The 20479-nt window shown below is 41.7% G+C and overlaps 1 protein-coding gene across 4 annotated transcripts in view; it reads left to right on the forward strand.

Annotated features, from left to right (window-relative positions):
• HECW2 (HECT, C2 and WW domain containing E3 ubiquitin protein ligase 2) overlaps nt 1–20479 on the forward strand; it is a 1572445-nt gene that overhangs the window by 651102 nt on the left and 900864 nt on the right. For all 4 annotated transcript variants that reach the window (XM_085648759.1, XM_085648760.1, XM_085648761.1 and 1 more), the window contains one exon: nt 1405–1733. In XM_085648759.1, coding sequence (XP_085504885.1) covers nt 1442–1733 — 292 coding nt within the window. In that variant the 5' untranslated portion in view covers nt 1405–1441. The remainder of the gene's footprint in view (nt 1–1404; nt 1734–20479) is intronic.

Genomic DNA, 20479 nt, shown 5'->3' on the forward strand with positions numbered 1-20479 from the left:
TAGTTGAGGGCCTTCACCTCAGAGGTGATTGCCCCCATGCCAGTGCTCAAGGTGAAATGTAGACTCTCGTGTCGAAGATTTTAGACGCACTCTTAAACTAGCATCATAATCTTGAGGTGGCAGACCAGGGTCAACGTTATATTTGTGCCGGAGAACCGCAGCGGGAATCCTGCACCCCGCATGCGGTGGAGCACAGTAATTCGCAGGTGTGAGATCACGGCACCCTAAAATGTTTTCCTGGGAACAATGGCGAGTGATACTAATTGCTGTTTGGAACCACAGGGTTTTGCATCGTCCCAGGCCGTTTTCTCCATGAATATCTCGCCAGGTTTGACCAGTAATGTGTGGTTGAGGGGACTTATGCAAAAACAACAGTTGATGGACAGAATGCAGAACAATGTCATACATTCACCCCAGTACAGAGATCTGGGCCTAAATCCATCGTTTTTTGCTCACCATGCCACCCCAGTTTGAACCCAGCCATATGCAACTCAGTCTTGACCCTATGCCTCATGGGAACAGTCCAGCCCGAACTGCCAAGCCAGGTCCTCCCTGGACTGGAAACAAGCATCCGAGGACTGGTTTTGGAGTTTCACCCCTCTTCAGCCTGGATAGCTTGATTCCAGTGGGCACAGGGTCAAGACTGATTTGCATATGGCTGGGTTCAAACTGGAACTGCATAGTGAGCAAAAAAACGATGGATTTAGACCCAGATCTCTGTACTGGGGTGAATGTATGACATTGTTCTGCATTCTGTCCATCAATAGTTGTTTTTGTGGTTGAGGGGACTTTACAGGCGCAGCTTTACTGCGTCACTTGTAATTCCGATTTGGGCAGAAAGTCAAGTGTATAAACAAATCGGAATGTTAAAGGAGCTCATAATAATGGTCCTTGTCAGTCATTGACAGAAGTTTCTTAAAGATATTCGACAATCACAGACACATGTAACATATTTTGTAGCTAATTGTGATGTATAGTCGATGAAATGATTTGGAAGTAATGAGGAATGGTTAAAATAGCATCAATGTCATGGTGAGTTAGAAAGTGAAAAAAAACCCGGCAGAATCTGCAGTAGAAAACATACATCACAGCGTGATGCCTTTTTAAGGACTTTGTATATGTACAACATGGTCAGCAGAATATTTCTGGTGCATGTTTTGAATGCGCACGCCTGCACCCGGGCAGCTAACTGAGAGAAGCAGTTTAATAAATGGCAAATTGAGTTAATGCTAACTTGCACCGACAAGCGCTCAAAGGGTGTTTTAAATACCTGTGGGTCCTCGTGGAGGACAAGGTGAATGATTGGTGATTTCGGGGGGAGTGCATTGACCATGTCCTGTCTGCTGACAGCTCTGCTCTTGACACTCCTTCCTTGGCCCTAACACCTGTATTTGTTCTTTGCAGACCCTTAAGGAAGACATTTGCAAGGAGACCTGACAAGATGGCAAGCTCAGCTCGGGAACACCTCCTTTTCGTGCGGCGGCGGAACCCCCAACTCCGGTACACCTTGAGCCCCGAGAACCTCCAGAGCCTGGCCGCCCAAGGAGCCATGTCTGAGAACGTGAACTTCCAGCGTGCCAACAGCGACACGGACCTGGTGACGTCAGAGAGTCGCTCCAGCCTGACTGCCAGCCTGTATGAGTACACCCTGGGCCACTCACAGAACCTCATCATCTACTGGGATATTAAGGAGGAGGTGGACCCCACGGACTGGATTGGACTTTACCATATAGGTAGGTCACGGAGCACAATGGGCGCTGTTGTTGATCTCCGCTTGCCGGAAGTGGTGATAGCAATGAGTACCAAGGTGCCATGCATGACTGGCATCTGTGAATGCCCGACCATGTATCATTTACCAGTAGTCGATGCATGAACAGTACCTGGTAAGAGGTTAGTTATTGAATGGGATTGTTTCTTTCACACGTAGCGTAAATGCACATTTGTCATACGCATGTACACACCATACCCTCAACTCTAACTGGGGGGATTTACCCCAGGATTAAGGCAGGGGCTAAAACTATAGGTATGTCAATTGTTGCTAGGAAATACCCACTTGTCTCAGAAATTCCTTGCAAATCTTTAGAATAATCTTGTAATCAAAAAGCTCGGACAGTATAAATTAAACTTTACAAGACAGGAACAAAAATTGTTACTAATGAGTGATATATCTCATCCTTGGTGTGGATCAGCTGTAGAGGCGGGTGGAAGGTAAGTCGAGTGATACATCTCATCCTTGGTGTGGATCAGCTGTAGAGGCGGGTGGAGGTAACTCTGCCTATTTCTGGATTGCTTGGTGGATCTTCCATTTTCAGGATTGACATCCACAATCACGGAAAATAATGTGTGGGTATATAGAGACCTCAGCTCCCGCCCTGGGGAACAGCCTGCTGTGGGATTCCACCTGTCTCACCCATCACACGCAGGACAACCCAGCCCCCAGTGTAGGAAGCTGTGGGCTATTTTGATCTTATTTCTATTTTAACTCGTGTTGTTGGCTTCCTTTCAGCCAATTACAACTGGCGTGCTGATCATTGTGATCAGGATAGCTGTGGTCACCAGCCACAGCTGGGCGGATGAAGAGAAAGAGAGGAAATATGTGACAAAGTAGTGGTGAAAAAGAACCTGCCAGAGTTAAAGCGACAAGGATTGTATGTAGGGTGGTGGAAGAAAGAGGAGTGACGTGGAATCAAGATTTAGCATGCCTCTATATTTAGCATCCCCGGCACTGTGTTTCTAAGAAAAACTTTAGGCCCTTGTACTTATTTAATTTTATTACAAATTAGTCACTTTTGTACGAATTTCTAAGGCAGTTTATGCAGTCTAATATTTTACAGCAAGAGGTAAATTAGCCTTAACAAAAGAAGGTGTGTATGGGCGTGCACGCACACACACACACACACACAGAACGCATATTACTGCTATGATAAACTGATAAATAAACTTGTGTCTTCCCACACCCCTGCATTGCACAGTCTGCACAGAAAGCCTCCTTCCATTGTCCCTGTAAATGTTGCTGTCAGACACAGCTTCAGAGACAGCATGAGTCCGCTTGAGCTGCGTTTACCCCCTCCACCAGTGTGATCAGCTGTAATCGAATACAATGTATATAAACAAGCAGACGAGCTGGATGTTTTTAAAAGGCTCTGTTAAATAAAAACACATTGATTTCTTAGAGAGAAGGAATTATACTGTATCCCCCCCCCCGCTCCGATGTCAATTATTAAACATATGATAAATGGCCTGAAACCACATAGCACTAAGCGGTGCTACAGAACCATAAAGGGCAAAACCGATAGCCAAGTCCCTTGTGATGTCACTGAACGGAGGCCACTAAAGCACATGATATGACACTGTTCCAGGTATTGTTTGACATATACACACATATATCAAACATGTGATCAAGGCCCAGGTGGGGCTGAAACGCGTAATGGCGGCGATGCAGGGCAACAAATAAAAATTTCCTGCATGAAGAACTTTGGGTCCGCGTTCGTCTGTCCTAATCACAAGTGGATGTCTCTAGACGTAGTCTGCGATATATATATATTTATATTGACATTTATATATATTATATATATATATATATATATATATATATATATATATATATATATATATATGTGTATATATATATATATTCACTGAAAAAACCATAGGTTTCACACACGTTATAGTTAGGAATTAGCATTTAAAAAACCTTGCAAATTCACTGAAAAAACCATAGGTTTCACACATGTTATAGTTAGCGGAAATTTTACTGATAAAAAACCAATGAAATTGCCCCGTTATAGTTAGTGCTGGCAACTATAACTCACGCGACCGCAATCCTCTGCTGATGCTAATACTGTATTTAGACACTTATTTGCCCATGTCTTCTTCCATACATTTTTAGCTATACATATATTACAAATATTTTTTTTTCATAAAGACACATATGTCATCAGCAGAAGATTGCGGTCGCGTGAGTTATAGTTGCCAGCACTAACTATAACGGGGCAATTTCATTGGTTTTTTATCAGTAAAATTTCCGCTAACTATAACATGTGTGAAACCTATGGTTTTTTCAGTGAATTTGCAAGGTTTTTTAAATGCTAATTCCTAACTATAACGTGTGTGAAACCTATGGTTTTTTCAGTGAATTTGTACGGTTTTTTAAATGCTAAGTGACTTTACGCCATTCGTGGCGTGCGCGCCCACTTAACGCAGTTCGTTCCGTGCGCGCACGGTGCGCTTCGCGCACCGTGCGCGCACAGTGAGCACGCGGTGCGCTTCGCGCACCGCGCACCCACTTTACGCAGTTAGTGCCGTGCCCACGTTACGCTAGATGGGCCATGTACGCACGATGCGCTTCGCGCACCGTGCGCACATGGAGGACATATTATGCGCTTCCTTGTGATAGGTAATCTGTTGAAATTTTTGGGGAAATTTCTGTGCTCTCATAAGCCATGCACAAATGGTGGCCTTCGGCCACCATTTGCACAAGGGGTGGAGAAAGTGTGGATAGTGTTTTTTTTATTTTTATTTTTTTACCGTACGCTTACGGTAAGCGTACGGTAAGCGTACCCCGCGAAATTGCCGAAAAAAAAATAATGCCGTTTTTGCTCTTGGGGGATGTTTGGGGACTCCCTCAACATGACTATGTGAGAGGGAGTTGTCAAAACATCCCCGTAACATGTTTTTGGCCATCATGTTTGATACATAACACTCAGTGCGGTAGACAAAATGGCGGACGCCGCTTCCTGGTTTCTGCCGATTCGAATGTTTACTAAGATCTAAGAGCCAATCAGAATCGCGCTCGCGCACGCCACCGTACGCTTACCGTAAGCGTACGGTAAGCGTACCGTAAGCGGGCTCAGATATATATATTGATTTAAAGGCTATTTTCTCAGAATCTACTGAACAGATTTACACCAAACCTACAAAAGGCACTTCCTTGACCTAGGGACTACCTCTCTGCCAAATTTCTAGTAATTCTGTTCAGCCGTTCGGGCTGTAGCTCGTTCTAAAGGTCCTATGGAAAAATGCATGGGAAAAACGCGTTTTGGGACCCCCCTTTTATCTCAGCCCCCGCTTGACGAATCCCCCCGAGACTTTCAGGGTAGGAGCGGAGCGTAGCGCCCCACCTATTTTGAGAAATTCGCGAGGATTCGTCGACCGGCGCCAAAGTTATTCAAAATAGAATGTTGAGGTTTTCCTATGGAAACGTGGTCCTAACTATAACTACCTACTGGCGACCGCCAGTAGGTAATATGTGTATATATATATATATATATATATGTGTATATATATATATATATATATATATATATATATATATATATATATACAGTGCGGATTGCTGTGAAAGTCAAGCCTGTGCTCATAAGATTAGTGCACACCTTCAAATAGACGAGATTCTTGCAGAACCTGATGGTAACACTCGATAAGAGTATTAGCATCATGCCCGCATTACCTCATTATTACCTCCAGATTTAAGGTTAGTGCAAAAATGAGCCACAACTGTTGGTAAAACTGGTAGCAGCGACCACGGACCAAGACTCAGCCTTAGTCTTGATGATTCAGACGTAAAGCCCAGAAACGCACTCTGCGGCTCGCAGAGTGCTCGACGGCTGGATTTAAGTGGAGGCTTACACACATTCATTATTTATCACCAGAGGAGCCTATTAAGGGGTTGGAGGCATTGGTGAGCTGTGCATTACCAGGGGCTCTTGAAATCGTCCAGTCTGAGATTATTGAAATGTGTAATGGCCACTTCCTTCATGGAAAGCGGGACTGCGTGGACCGGATTGTGGCATCTTAATTAATGCAGTTAGCTTGGGGGGACGTGTTATATTTGTAATTGATATAATTAAATGGGGAGTGTAATTGAGGGATAGAAATAATTGGCTACACAGTGCAATAATGCAGCTGATTATAATCCTAAGGCAACGGTATTTAGAAAGGGTGTTCTGACTAACAGTTTGGGACCAACATCCCCTTTATCCTTCTGAAATACCAGCCCCAAACCCTAAATGCAACATGTGAAGCCTTTGCAAGGCTCTCTTCTAAAAATTGTACAAATAAACACTTTGACAATTCCCCTGCCGCCCTGACACATAACAAAATGCTCTGAATTTTTAATGTGAAGTGAAACTTCTTTAAAGAATTAGAGTTATTAGGGTGTGCTCTAGGTAATTATATAGTGAGTAAAAATCGATTAATCATTGTTGCTCCTTACATAGCAGGAAGCTTCTACCTCATGTGAAGGGTTTTCAAGACATGCTGTGGCATTATATATATAATGGCGGACAGCTCTCGTTGAATAAACTAAGCAAAGCACTGAATCTGTGGTCCGTGTCCGTTTTCCAAAAGGAGGAGTAGTGTGGAAGCAGATAGCTTGTGTATATATATAAATATGATAATCCCTGTATAAACATCAATCCCTAATTTCTTTTAATCGGTGACTTGTGACTCACTAAGTTGCCGATCATAAAGAAAAGATATCCGAACTCGACTATTATAAGGTTATTGCAATCGAGTTCTGAGGTCACAATACCTGACAAGCAGTGAGGATATGTTTATTTTTTGCACTCCTTAAATAGAGAAAAGCAAGGATCTTTCTATATGTTTCTTCACAGTCCGAGCTACTACAGCATTTTTTTTAATATAAACTGACTTTATTGAACTGTTTCCAATATCTGTATGCAACAAATATCTACACAACACAAAGTCACTTGAGTGTATTGAAGTCAACATAGACTTTCTTGGGTTTTTTGGGGGCCTTTTAGCCAGAGTATGGGTCATCAAAAGATTTTTGAGAGGTTGTCTCACCCTGAACTTATTGAGGCATGCTTCATCATTTGGCGACCTCTCACACCGGGGTAGGAACAACGCCACTCTGGCGGACTCAACCAAGGCAAGCTAGTCCACCACTGGGGAGTTCTTATATAGCTATGCTCAGGACTGAGCACATGGTCCTGTTTTTTTTCTGGGCAAGAGAAAAAGTATTTAAAATATACCTAGAGATAAACTCAAAGTATTCCTTTATTCGACGAGTACCTCTGATATGTTTAAAAACACTAAAAGGATGTTGGTCAACTGGTGAATTGCAATGAATTACCTGACCTGAGATCTTTCTTTTACCAACATGTTTCGACTGTTATTCAAGCCTAAATGGTCTAGGGTCTTCTTCTGGGTAATCAAGTTGTGGTACGCATTCAGAACATGCAACAAGGGTGAAAACTGTAACCCTACCAGTCCCTCTGCTAATTCAGCAACACCAACAGAGAAGGAAACAGAAAAGTGTAAGGGACAAGTTAACAATCAATGCGAACTGCTGCTCTACAGGCGTGTATTTTATTGCCTGTGGGTATTCATTTAATGTTAAAATTAAAACCTTCTTAGAGCACTCACCTATCTTTTGACTATATATGGAGAGAGCACCTAGACTGGTTCTATGGGAACCTCATAAGAATACTTGTGAGACTTGGCCCCTGTGAACAGTGGTGAAAACACCTCCATTTAAACCAACGCTATCTTTAGCATTTTAAAGAAAAAGATGTACAATTGAAGTAAAGTAAAGCAAGGAAATACATTATGTGTGTATAAACCTTAATAGGAGACCCCTAAACAAGTGTATATACTGTTTTTCCTTAAGGATGCAGATAACACCATTTGACTTTTGTTCTATGTGCATGCAGAGTGGCATAATCACTTACCCTAGTCATTGTAAACTATGGGCTCCATGGCAAAAATTTAGGGGACTCCTCCTCCGTAGTTGCACACTGATGGTACAAAAATGATTATAAGTGAGACAAAACATAATTTATAACATGACATATCAATTCCCAAATGGTATCCTTTCACTAAGGTGCCTATACATATTGTGTTTTAAGACTCGATTTCCATGATGCTTTGTAACAATATTTTTAACATCATTGGTCTTGCTGTGGTGTAGTATCTAGGCCCCTCCTACAACATGCACAATAACACGTTCAAGCCCCAGTGCACACCGCGTTGATCTGCCATTTACTCGTCATTCGTGCACTATCGTAGAAGACCTTTCTTTTGTAGCCATTGACATAATTCTGCCTATAGATGTGGCTTCAATACAGCTTTGTTTAGAAACCGGAATATATCCGATGTAATATTGCTCACAAAAAGGGGGTAAACACGGTGGTCAGAGCTACGTATGTCAGCGCTGAACCTTCGTGGTAAAAAGCAGGACGTACTTCGTCAGAAGGAAACACGTGTGGTTATTACTTATCGAGCCCCAGTCCACAGCTTCTGGAGGATGCTCTTGAGGCTGTACATCCTTAACTCACCCTACAGAGATATATTGCAACTAACAGGTTTTTGATGTGTTTAATTTTGCACTAGCTGTCTTATTTTTATTCATCTTTTTTGCATACATGCTCGCACTTTCATATGAAAGAGCTACTCACCAAGGTTTTAAGTGGTTTGTGGGAAAGGTGAGGTGGGAAAGATGGGGATGTGGCCATTTATTATATGGGATAACGTACTACCCTGGCGTATATGATAATCTTATTGCACGTCACCTCAGAGTTCTATAACCTTATGAAGGACTCAGTCTTCGGCCTCATTCCTTTATATGGTTATATGATTATGGAACTCCTCGGTGACTTGCAATATCCTTATAATATAAACGGCAGGGGTTACTTTATTCTATATAATACATATATAGATTGATAGCTGTTGGTTAGTTATAGTTAGGAATTGTTTTTTCTTTTGTATGCTAATGAATTTGGCTCTGTTTGATGAATCTTCACGTACCTTTCTAAATAAAAAAAGTCTCATGCACCTCAGCTTCTTTCTGGAAAGTTTTGGGATGATCCATCAAGAAGGGTCCAAAAAAAGGCAGGTTCAAAAAGAAAAAAATTCCAATGCATTTTCCATAAGAAAACTGATTAGCGATACTGCAAAAACAGTAGAATGATATTACACCAAATTTTCCAGAAAGCTGGATTTTGATCCAGAAAGCAAGTTCTTTGTGACTTTATGTAATCCATTCAGTCGTTTTTGAGAAATTACGGCTCAAAATGTATGTATATTTCTAGCCACAGTTCCAGCATGGATCGATCGCAGTGGATCCATGAGCTGCAGCACTCATTGTGATTGGCTGACTACAACCTGAAGGAAAAGTTGCTACTACCATCTTAGGACTGTTGCCCGAGCCCTATAATTTTTTTTTAAAAAGATGTAAAGGGACACGGTAGGTGTACCCTAACCCCTGCCGGGCCATGATGGCGGGGTCTGAGAGAGTCCCCCAGGGCCACATAAAAAAGATTAGTTTTTTTAGTTCTGCTGATGCACCACGAGCCCCAGCACAGTCCCCTGGAGAATTACTATGCCTGCTGATCAGTGATGCAATAAAAAAAAAAAATGTAAAACTTGATTGGGTGCCCACGGTGTTGAGGGCACTGGCTGACTGTCCGCAGGGAGTATTTCCGGTCTCATGGGGCTGGACTTCCACGGGGAATTAGGTGCAGGTCTTGTCTACATACGGTGATGGACATTTTACTTTACATTTAACATTTGTTGAAAAAAGAACAAAGATTAAAGGTACATTATAGTTAGGTGAACATCTCAGTTAAAACAAAATGTCGAGGAACTATAACTTGCTCCCTAAATTAACTATAACTTGCGCCAAGCACTACTTGCGCCCTCACATACTAAATCTCTTATGATATGTTCAATGATTAGGTTGATACCATCCCTAATGGCATCTGTAATAGCATCATTGATGACAACATTGTGCATGTCGAGGGCACAAGTTACAGTTACTTGAGGTAACTATAACTGGTGATTTTCAGTGGTTTTGTTAGTTTAAAACATTGTTTTAACTTACATTTTCAACTAACTATAACGTTTGTTTTACCTTTAATTTTTTTCAGTGAATGTCTCAGGTATTTTTAAAATGTAAAGTAAGATATTATTACAATTTCTAATTATAATGTCACTTTAACCTTTGTTTTTTATATTAATATATATTTTATTAATTCCAGTTTGGCTTGAATGTTTTTTTACAATACAAAGCTGTAATACTGTAAAAGGCTATTGTAATGTTTCTGTTCGTTGTAGATGGCACTTGCTATTCTTATGCTTAAACCCTTGGCTGTAAAAAAAGCATAAGACTTTGTCATTCTCTAGCTTGGCATGGATGGCACTGTGCTAATCTTATTGTAAGTAGTCAGCTAGGAAACAGACATTTAAGGTGCGCAGGTTCAGAGTGTCGGTGGTGTTGTAAGGTGCTCCATATAAAGGGGCTACTTAAATATATATATATATATTGATAGATAGATAGATAGATAGATAGATAGATAGATAGATAGATAGATAGATAGATAGAGTTGAATATGTAATTCCTTTTTTGATGTGGCACACTTTGGGATTTTAGATATCTTTGATTTTCCGTTTTTAATTATGACAATTGTAGACTATTTAAAACAACAAGACATTATTTTAGAGGAGGTCTTTTAAGATTGTTGAATGTATTTTGCATGGTTTTTATAAGGTAAATTTACATTCAATATTTATAGACTAGAAGGGGGAGCAAGTGTGTAACGAGCTATTCCTCTAGAAGTACATATACCGGAGAATGCTGAACTAGATTTGGTTCAAGTGCTTTGGAAATTGGACAGGGTTTATAAGATCATTTGTGATGCAAATAAAAAGAAGTGAAATTTGTACAGAAGTTGATTGTTTACAAACCAGTCAATGTTTACATCAGCACGCAAAGAGTGGAATGTTTACAAATCTTGAAGGCAACAAGAGGTTACATTTTCACAAAGAGTGGGGAGTTTACAAACCGATCTTTGTATATATTTTTGTATAAGGAATGCAATATTTATAAGATAGTCATTGTTTACGAAAACAGTTAGGTAACACTGCAGATATATTTGGTGTCATGCTTAAAACTTTAGAGAATATGAAAACAATGAGTGACGAGTAAGCATGAGGCTAATGCACTTTTTTGAAATACAAAAATTTCACTGTTTGGGAGTATCTGCTGCGGACAGCTTAAGGTGAAAAATTGACAAATGTTGGGTAGAACATAAAATGAAGAATACATAATTGAAAAGGTTTTGAAAATATAAGCTTTGCTTTATGCTCTTCACAAGAGTGAATTTAGAATTTAGAATCTGAACAGGAGCAGGATTGGGAAGTGCTGAAACAATAGATTTAGAATTTATAGGACAGACACTGGATGTCAAAATAGACTAAGAAAGTAATTGTGATACTTTATCGATCAGCATAATGTTCAATTGTTAACTGAGTTCTAATGAATTTAATGGATACATTTGGATGGACCACACATGATAGAATGAACAATTATTGGAAGCTTTTTTTTTTAACAACAGATTTTATTACGTTTTCAGCATACCAGATGGGCGAAGCCCAACAAGAAAGATACAGTGGAAACGCATAAAACAATATCTCTAGATACATTATACAAACCCCCAATAGCCTGCAGAACATCAGACCAAGGAAACATGAAACCCCCCACCCCCCCAAAGCGCACCATACATACTTAAGAAACATTACATGTAAATGCCAAGGAAGTTCCCAGCCACGTTTCATTAGCCTCGATACACTGAACAGGTGTATTAGTCACCACTAATTGTTCAATAGGATCACAAGCGGCATTGGGGGCAAATCTATACTTCTATGGGCGGCCCACCTAGACCAGATCTTTCCGTGCTTCTGTGGTCATCCCCTAGCCTGAAACACTACAACCTCTGCAGACATGCATCTGTCCAGTGCCTTTTTACAGTTGGTGACGCTGGGAGGGTACGGGTCCTTCCAATGTTGTGCTATATCACGCTTAGCTAAGGTGAGGCCTAAAAATAAAAGGTGTCTCTTGTAGCGATTCCCCCCAATGTCCTCTGTGCTGTGTAAAAGCGCCAGTCTGGGGTCCAACGGGATATCCCACGCCAGGACACGACCTAGGCAAGATGACACGCTGGACCAGAACGGCTGAATCGCCACGCAACCCCACACCGTGTGTAATTTATTTGAAGATTTTCTTTTTTTTTTAAACTAAGAAGTTAATTGTGATTCTTCACCAATTATCTTTACCCATTTCTGATTGAGTTGTATGTCTGATTGATGGATGAATTTAAATTAAACATACATTAAATAATGAAAATGTTTATTGAATTTGAGTGCTTCAGTTATCAGTACTCCACTGTACAACTTCACAGAAATAGTCCTTTTATATATTTGAAATGCTATATATTTTCAATTTTGGTGTGTAAAAATCCTCCAAATAAGTGCAATACCAAGATTCAATGAATTATTTCAGTCAGTCAATACACTTTATTTTGCATTAAAATGCATAAAAGTACATAGTAATTACGGTTATACATCATATTAAAATCCACAACTGCCGATTCATCAATGTACAAAAACTAGAAAGTTAAAATAACCACAATAGAAATAAAAATTACAGTAACCTAGTCAGTATCAGCATTAGACAAAGCACACAAATAAAAGTGAATGAAAAACACTCCATGGATCGTTTAACATGCATAAGAATCCATAGACAAAGAATTAAAATTCGGTTAAAGCAATCCCCCTGGAGGAAGACACCCTTCTAGTCTCTAAAGCTGACTGTAAGAAACACGCTGTCATAAAACATGAATGGTAATTCCAATTTTTGTATTGCTGCAAGAGCTTGTACATGCGAGCGTAAGCTCAGTTTTCTCAGCAGTGGAATAATGAATTATTTCCTCCCAGCTTTATAGAATAAACAGAAACATAGAATGTGAGCAAAATGTAATCTAAACCTTGTCAGAAAAAACGATGCATGGTATTAGAAACAAAGAACAGATAAGAAGAATGCCCAGATGCCACAGTGGGTAATGCCTGATAGCTTATCATCAAAGATTTTAAACAATTTTTCTGCCATCTATCTTGAGCCCACTTGGCAATGAAAAGTTCTTTTAGTCTGGACTTAGGAAAAGTCACTCACTGAGTCAGTGAATCATATAATGTTGCCAAGCCCAAGTCTCTAAAAGTCTGTTTCACATAAGCTAGCCAGGGAATAGAGGAAGCTTGATCAAGAGTTAGGATATCCTTCAACACACTTTGATTTAATTGGACAGAGTTCCTTTTCCATAATGATAGCCATAGTAGTAGAGGAGCCATTGTAATGGTATCCATTATAAAAAGAAGGCCTAGTTATTTGTGAGCAATAATATTCGGCCATGAACCTGGCATAGACAATAGCCTTTTAATAAACTTATCTTCAATAACATATAGGGCATCCATTTGAGCTGTTCCCCAGATTGCTGCACTATAGGTAGCTATAGATACCGATTTAGGTTTATTTCCTAAGCTTGAAGCAAATTTCCATAGGGCACCTAAACTCTTAGTCATAAGATTCACTCTGTTGCTCACCATCCCAGACCAATTTCATTTGGCATCAAAGAGGATCCCCAAATACGTAAAATTCTCCACTCTCTCCAAGCTTCTGCCCTCTATTTGGAGTCTCATTCGTTTTTTCTAATCTCTACCCACAGCCATCACAAAAGTCTTAGATTTATTAACATAGAGGCCTAACTGCCATATGGGCCGAGTATATACCTATGGAAAGCTGTACTGACATTGGAGTTCTATCCAATAAAACTGCGTCATCTGCGTAATGCAGGATGGGCAAAGGTAATGCGCCTACAGCCGGGACATCCCTACATTTATCGCTCAGGACCTCATTTAGTTTGTTTGTGTATAGGGAGAAAAGAAAAGGAGCGTGGACCCAACCCTGTCTCACACCCTTAAACAAAGGGTTTTGAGCACGTCCCTGTTTCCCAAACCTAATTACTGCCCCCTTTTCTCCATAAAGTTCTCTTATCAAAACAATTATGGAAGAGTCCACGATCATTGATTCCATGATAGCTCACAGTTTACTGTGGGACACACAGTCAAAGGCCGTGGATAAACCCATAAAGGCCATTTAAAACTGGCCTTTCTTTGCAAATGCATATTTGGCTGCAATTAGGGCTAGATTGAGGCACTGGTCTACTGTCCGCCTCCCCTTCCTAAAGCCATATTGAGCCTCCACAGGGACATTGTTCTCCGTCGCCCAATCCTCCAGCGTATTGAGAAATAATCTCCCCATTAGTTTAGCTGTGCCATCCAGTGGAGAGATTGAGCGGTAATTAGCAGGATTGGAGGCGCCTCCCTTCTTACAAATTGGAATTATCAGGGATTGTTTCCAGGGTGGCAAAGGGCCACCTTTGGCTATTGCGTTGAAAGGTCACAAGTGGAAGCCACAAAGGTTTAATAGCAAGGAAGATGTCCAACAGGACTCCATCCGGGCCCACAACTTTCAGAGCATGCGATTGAGACAGGGCGAGATCTGTTTCATCAATAGAGAACTCCAACGCTGGGAAAACACAAGGGGGTTGCTCTAAGACTGCCACATTGATATCAACCTGAGATTGAAATATATTCTGGAAGTGACTTAACCACGTGTTCTCATCAATGTGGAGATCCAGGGATGGCCCACAGCCACCTGAAGAAATGCGGAATTGGCCACTTTCCAGAAAGCCTTCCTATCTTTTCACAGTGAGGCTTGTCTCAGATTCTCCCATGCTTCCGCACGTAGCTGCCTTTTCCTCTCCTCTCTTACAGATTTATATATGGCCCTCAAATTTCTAGCAAGAACTCTAGGCTGCTTTTAAGTGCCTTCCAAAGATTAATGGAAGCCTGAGACCAATTTTTCTCAAACCATCTTATATGTGGAGGATTATTCTGCTTTGCTGGGCAAGATACATGAGCTCTAATGGATGTTACCATTTTACTAAGGGCTAGCACAACCTGGTTGCTATTAGTTTGTGGGTCTGAGCATAAATAAACCTCCTGAGAGATTAACGGTACAACTTTAGACAACAAAGAATGTGGCTCAGTTTTCTCCCGTTTTAATAATATGAAACTGTTTTTCCCAATTAGAATCGGTTTGGGGGTATATTGGGGCCCAGATTTATTAAGGGCACACCATTGAAAGATAAAATAAATTAAGACATGGCCACTAACTTCAGTCATCTGCACCTCAAGCTTCTTGGAACAGCTGTTAAAATTAGCAGGGATGATTATAAAATCGATAGTCGAGGTGGTACCTGCCCGCTGAAAAGCTGGAACCATTTGATCCGTGGAAGTGTGAATTGAATTTACAATAACTAAATCCCAAGCCAACAATTATCTACTTAAGGCGTTACCATAACTTTGATGGTTAAAATGGTAGATCTGAGTCCTAGTTAAGTCAGTTACCCACATATACGCAGAACAGTTCTGCATCAAATGTGTGTATTAAAATCACCAGCCCTGACAATAAATATAGGTCTGGGGCGGTGAGAGAGCAGGTCCTCCAAAATTCGCCCCAACTCATCAGCCACTGCTCTAGGGTTAACAAAGTTATTATTATAGAAATGTATCAATTAAATCGTCCCTCGACCGCCCGTTGCCCACTAAAATATGAAAATGTGGTGAACTATTCAAGCAAGTAACCTTCTCAAATATAATAGTATTAGCTATAAGTGTAAGTAAACCACCTTTTGCTCTACCTGAGTTCGAGGGAAGTGCTGGAGTGAAGACAGAACGATAACCATTCACAAATATAGGGTTTATCTCCCAATTTTCCTGCAGACAAATCGGAATTCCAATACTCACTGTGCCATTCCAAGCTGCCTTTTTATTATTATAGCCTGCTATATTCCATGAGATAGGTGAGGTATCAACTTGAGCCCCCTGGGGTGAATACACCCCTTGATGGTTCACAGATATTGAACTTTGCTGGTTATAGATGCCTTCGAGGTTAAAATCTGATGTCTGATGCCCACCCACATTATTTCAATCAATTGGTGCATCTAAACTTCTACTCACCAAATTATTGGGTGGAAGGAGTGAGATAAGTGATGTAGGAAGTCAATCACAATTATCCATATTCTCCAGTGGGGCGAACCTGTTTTGTGTAGGAAAAATGATATTAGCTGGCTGAGAAGTAGAAACCACATTTCTGTTTGCAAAACGACTCTGACTCTGTTATTAGATCTGTACATAGCTGGTGGCGTTTAAAAAAAGCCCAATGGGACAGTGTAGATCTGAGACTATAGTGAGGGTGCTACCGGTAATTACCTTAACAAATCTTCTACCAACCGTTGATTATCGAACTTAAGTACAATGCAGTCGCTATCGATCAATTTTGAATCCAACCTAACCCAGGGAGTTCTTCTGGGCATGATCAAATGATTTTGTATAAGGTGACCTATATCAGTAGCTTGGGACAACCAATGCCTGTCTTTGGCCATTGGTTGTAATGTAATGAAATGTAAATACAAATTATATAGCACAACTCATGCCCGGGGGCGTCTTGGCGCTCTGGAGCTCATTGGGATGTTGATTCAATTTGGTTAGCTCTAAGTAATGGGACGTTTACCAGAACTAGTACAAATGGACATGATGCTGCTGGTAAATTGAAGGACTGGTAGTTATTTAACTATAAAGAAAGAGGTGGTTGAGAATTATGTGGGCTATTACTTGGTATTATACGCTCGCTGACTACATTATCTAAATGACCCGCCTGCAGTGTTCTATGACTTAAGGTAGAGCCTGTGAGAGCTAAATTCGCCGCAACTGGGTTTACTGAATTTGCTGGTCTCTCTATGCTTGTTGTGCCTAGCCGAGGTGGATCTGCAGCAATAATTCTTTGACAGCCCTGGCACATATTATGTTTGTTAGGCTTACAAATAGAGGTAGGATTGTCCAAAGCTTGGGAGTTAGTAATGGAGTTAGCAGGATTACAATTAACACCCCCCTCCCCTGTTTGTTGCAATGCTTTTTAAACTATTAGCTCGTCAATTGTACGATCAATGGCATCTAAGCGCAACAAAATTGGTTGGGATAACTGTTTAAAGTTATCCTGAAAATCATGCCAGTTCAAAGACACCATTACAGAATCCTGATGAGAGCCATGACTGGATGGTACGCCCAGGGAGGAATTAACCTTTCTAGTTTTTTTAACTGTGCTAGCTGGAGCAGGCTTGGTGGGGCATCTTTTCCGTTTTCCGTTTAAAACGGTTGCCGGGTAAGCTGGCGGGTCTGCAATAACGTTAGAAAGCGCAGGCGGAACCTTAAAGGAATCCTTACTGGCGATAGTCTGCTCAGGTAATGGTGATGTAGTTCCCAACCCCGAAGGCAAAGGGAGGTCATTATCGCACCCTCCCCCCCCCCCACCACTGCCTCCATTGACAACCTCCTTTCAGTAGGGGCGATCGTCTTTTCCAAGACCGTAGTTGCTTTAGCCAAAAAAGTATCCAAAGAAGTAATGGTTACCTCCTCTGTGGCTGCAGGATTTGCCTTTTTTTTTGCCTAGGGGAGACCTAGCCCAGCCTCCTCCGGATGTGGACAGGCCCGTCCTAGGCCCGGGCTTTGCCTGGGCGCATCCCTGTGCACATCCCGTGCCGTGGGTGCGTGGCGCGCTTTAATACGCAATGTCCATGAGCCAGAGAAGGGGCAGATGGGAGCTGTAGTCTCCCCAGCGGCATCAACAATGCATCCCCCTAAGTGCGGGAAGACAAACCGGCTGGCTGGCAGATACACCATCCGCGGGTGTGTGGCGCGCTTTTATGCACGATGTCCAGGAGCCAGAGAAGGTGCAGATGGGAGCTGTAGTCTCCCCAGTGGCGTCAACACAGCTTCCCCCTCAGTGCGGGACAACAAACAGGCTTGCTGAATTATTTACACGGTTGCGTTCTTGACTGGTGTATGTTGAATTTTACTGTGGTGATGGTAAGAGGTGGGTTCTCCTTTAAAAGGACACTCTATACACACGTTTCCATGACCCTGTGGAAGGCTACGACCAAAACGCGTAAGCTATGTGGCACTGCAAGATGCATTAAATGAAAGAAAAAGAGTATTGTGAAAAACATTGGATGTTGCTGCATACTGTTTTTGAACGTATCTGAATGGAGTGTGGCGACGGTTCAGAACAGCAGACTCACCAAGATATTTATATCTATATATATATATATATAAATATATATTGAAGAAAGCGGTCAGAAGCGGTGTACTCTTCCTGCTGGTGCCAGCGTTAGGATAGGACCAGAATCCTCAAACACTTACCAACCAAAAAATGATGCTGCATTCCCGGGGCCTCTAAATTCCAAAAGTATTTAATCAACATCAGTATTCCACCTACGCGTTTCAGCTATTGTAGCCTTGATCATGGTAGTAAGTCTGCTGTTAATTGCGATGTTAATTGCTTTCCCAATTTAGCCCCTCCTGGGAATTCTGGTACTTGTAGCATTGTTCTTCTTTCAACTAGAAGTGCTGGATATATGTATATAGTTTTCAAAATCAACACCATTCATGCTTGATTTATAGTCTCTGTGTGAACCTAACTTCCATGTATGAAAAATATGTTTATCCAAGTTGCCAGTATTTCATATGGGCAGTTCACAATTGCTGTTGTATCAGACATACTTGCTTTTTTACCACAGTCCACAAACCCTCTCCATTTACAGGGTTGCATTGGCATGGGAGAGATATTTGCAATGACATGTGCTCACCTTATCCTGTGAGGCTGTCCCTGGCATGTCTTCCATTGCAAGGGAAACACCAGGCGTGCTTGAAGACATTTGCCTGTCCAGGCTGGTTTCATCTTCAATGTATAGTACAAACGCAGGAGACTCGTGTCCCTTGTTTAACCTCTGCAGCGGGCTTCCGATCTAGGGAAGACATAGCTTGGCAGTTGGCGCTGGACTGTTCCCATGAGGCACAGGGCCAAGACTGATTTGCATTAAGCTATATCTGAACTGGGGTGGGGAAGTGAGCTAAAGAATGATGATGGATTCAACCCAGATCTGTGACTGGGGGTGAGTGTTTGAAATGTTTCAGCACTCCGTCCATCATCTCCCTGTGTTTGCTTTGTTCGCCCTAAGTTATCAGGGTATTCCCAGACATGGGTCCCTTGCTCACTTTACCACTGGATTCAAGCTACCTGGCTGATGAGGGGTGTTACTCCAAAACAGGTCCCAGGATGCTTGTTTCCGGTCCAGGGAAGACATAGCTTGGCAGTTCAGGCCGGACTGTTCCCATGAGGCACAGGGTCAAGACTGGTCGGCATATAGCTGTGTCTGAACTCGAAGTGAGCTAAAGAGGGATGATGAGTGTTTGAAAAGTTTCAGCACTCCGTCCATCATCTCCTTGTGTTTGCTTTGTTCGCCCTAAGTTGGCATGGTATGCCCAGATGTAGGTCCCTTGCTCACTTTGCCACTGGATTCAAGCTAGCCTGGCTGATGAGGTGTGTTACCCCGAAACCGGTGCCAGGATGCTTGTTTCCGGTCCAGGGAAGACATAGCTTGGCAGTTCGGGCCGGACAATTCCCATGAGACACAGGGGCAAGACTGATTTGCATATAGCTGTGTCTGAACTGGGGTGGCGAAGTGAGCTAAAGAATCTGGATTCAACCCAGATCTGTGACTTGGGGTGAGTGTTTGAAAAGTTTCAGCACTCTGTCCATCATCTCCTTGTGTTTGCTATCACCTGTCATCGTACCCATTTGTGAAGCTGTTGGGATATGTTAAAGACATACCAAAAGGGGTCCGACATTTCTCGGCAATGGCTTTTCTTTTGGCCAAGCATAGGGTTGCAGTTGTCTGGATTAAAGACCTAACAGTCTGCTGCAATGATCGACTAGAAAGCTATGCATTGATGTTCCCAATAACCTCCCAGCCAAAGGACATATCCAACCCGTTTCAAACTAATTTATCTACACAAGCCACATGCAAACATGAGCCTCAACATAGACAGATGAATGCACCCGTATCATACATTAATCTGTTGACTCCCCCCACTATCTATGACTCTTGTTCATGCCTGCACTGTAACCTGTGAATTGGGACATGGAGAAGTTGGGTGGGCACTGGGCGGTAGACTGGGCAGTAGACCTTATTGTGCTATATGCTTTCCAGATTTGTGCAGAAGAGACTGCCTGTGGACGTGACTATATCTAGATGAGGAAATAATGTGTGGCTTATGATGCTATGTAAATCACTGTGGTTGAACTTTTGGATATCTTTAATGGATATTACTGATGTACTATATGTACTGTATCGTTTGCCTTTAAATCTAAATTTTTAAAAATGCGGAAAAATATTTGTATATCTTGATGGTTGAGTTCAAGGGACTCCCGTAATAGTCCCTCAAACCCAATTTAAAAAAATTCGAGCCTTCCGATTGGCTCAGGAGGCTTTTTTTCCTATGGGTCATCTTGCTCGCATAGGGTCAGACAGGGTCCTCAGGGCCTCTAAACAGACATTATTGATGTACTATATGTACTGTATTGTTTGCCTTTATATCTAAATGAAAAAAAAAGCTAACAAAAATATTTGTATATCTGGATGGTTGGGTTCGAGAGATTCTTGGGAGAGTCCCTGTAACCCAATTAAAAACTAATTAGAGACTTCTGATTGGCACTGGGGGC

The sequence above is a fragment of the Triturus cristatus genome, chromosome 3_2 (genome assembly GCF_964204655.1).
Source record: "Triturus cristatus chromosome 3_2, aTriCri1.1, whole genome shotgun sequence".
In the NCBI taxonomy this organism is placed as follows: domain Eukaryota; kingdom Metazoa; phylum Chordata; class Amphibia; order Caudata; family Salamandridae; genus Triturus; species Triturus cristatus.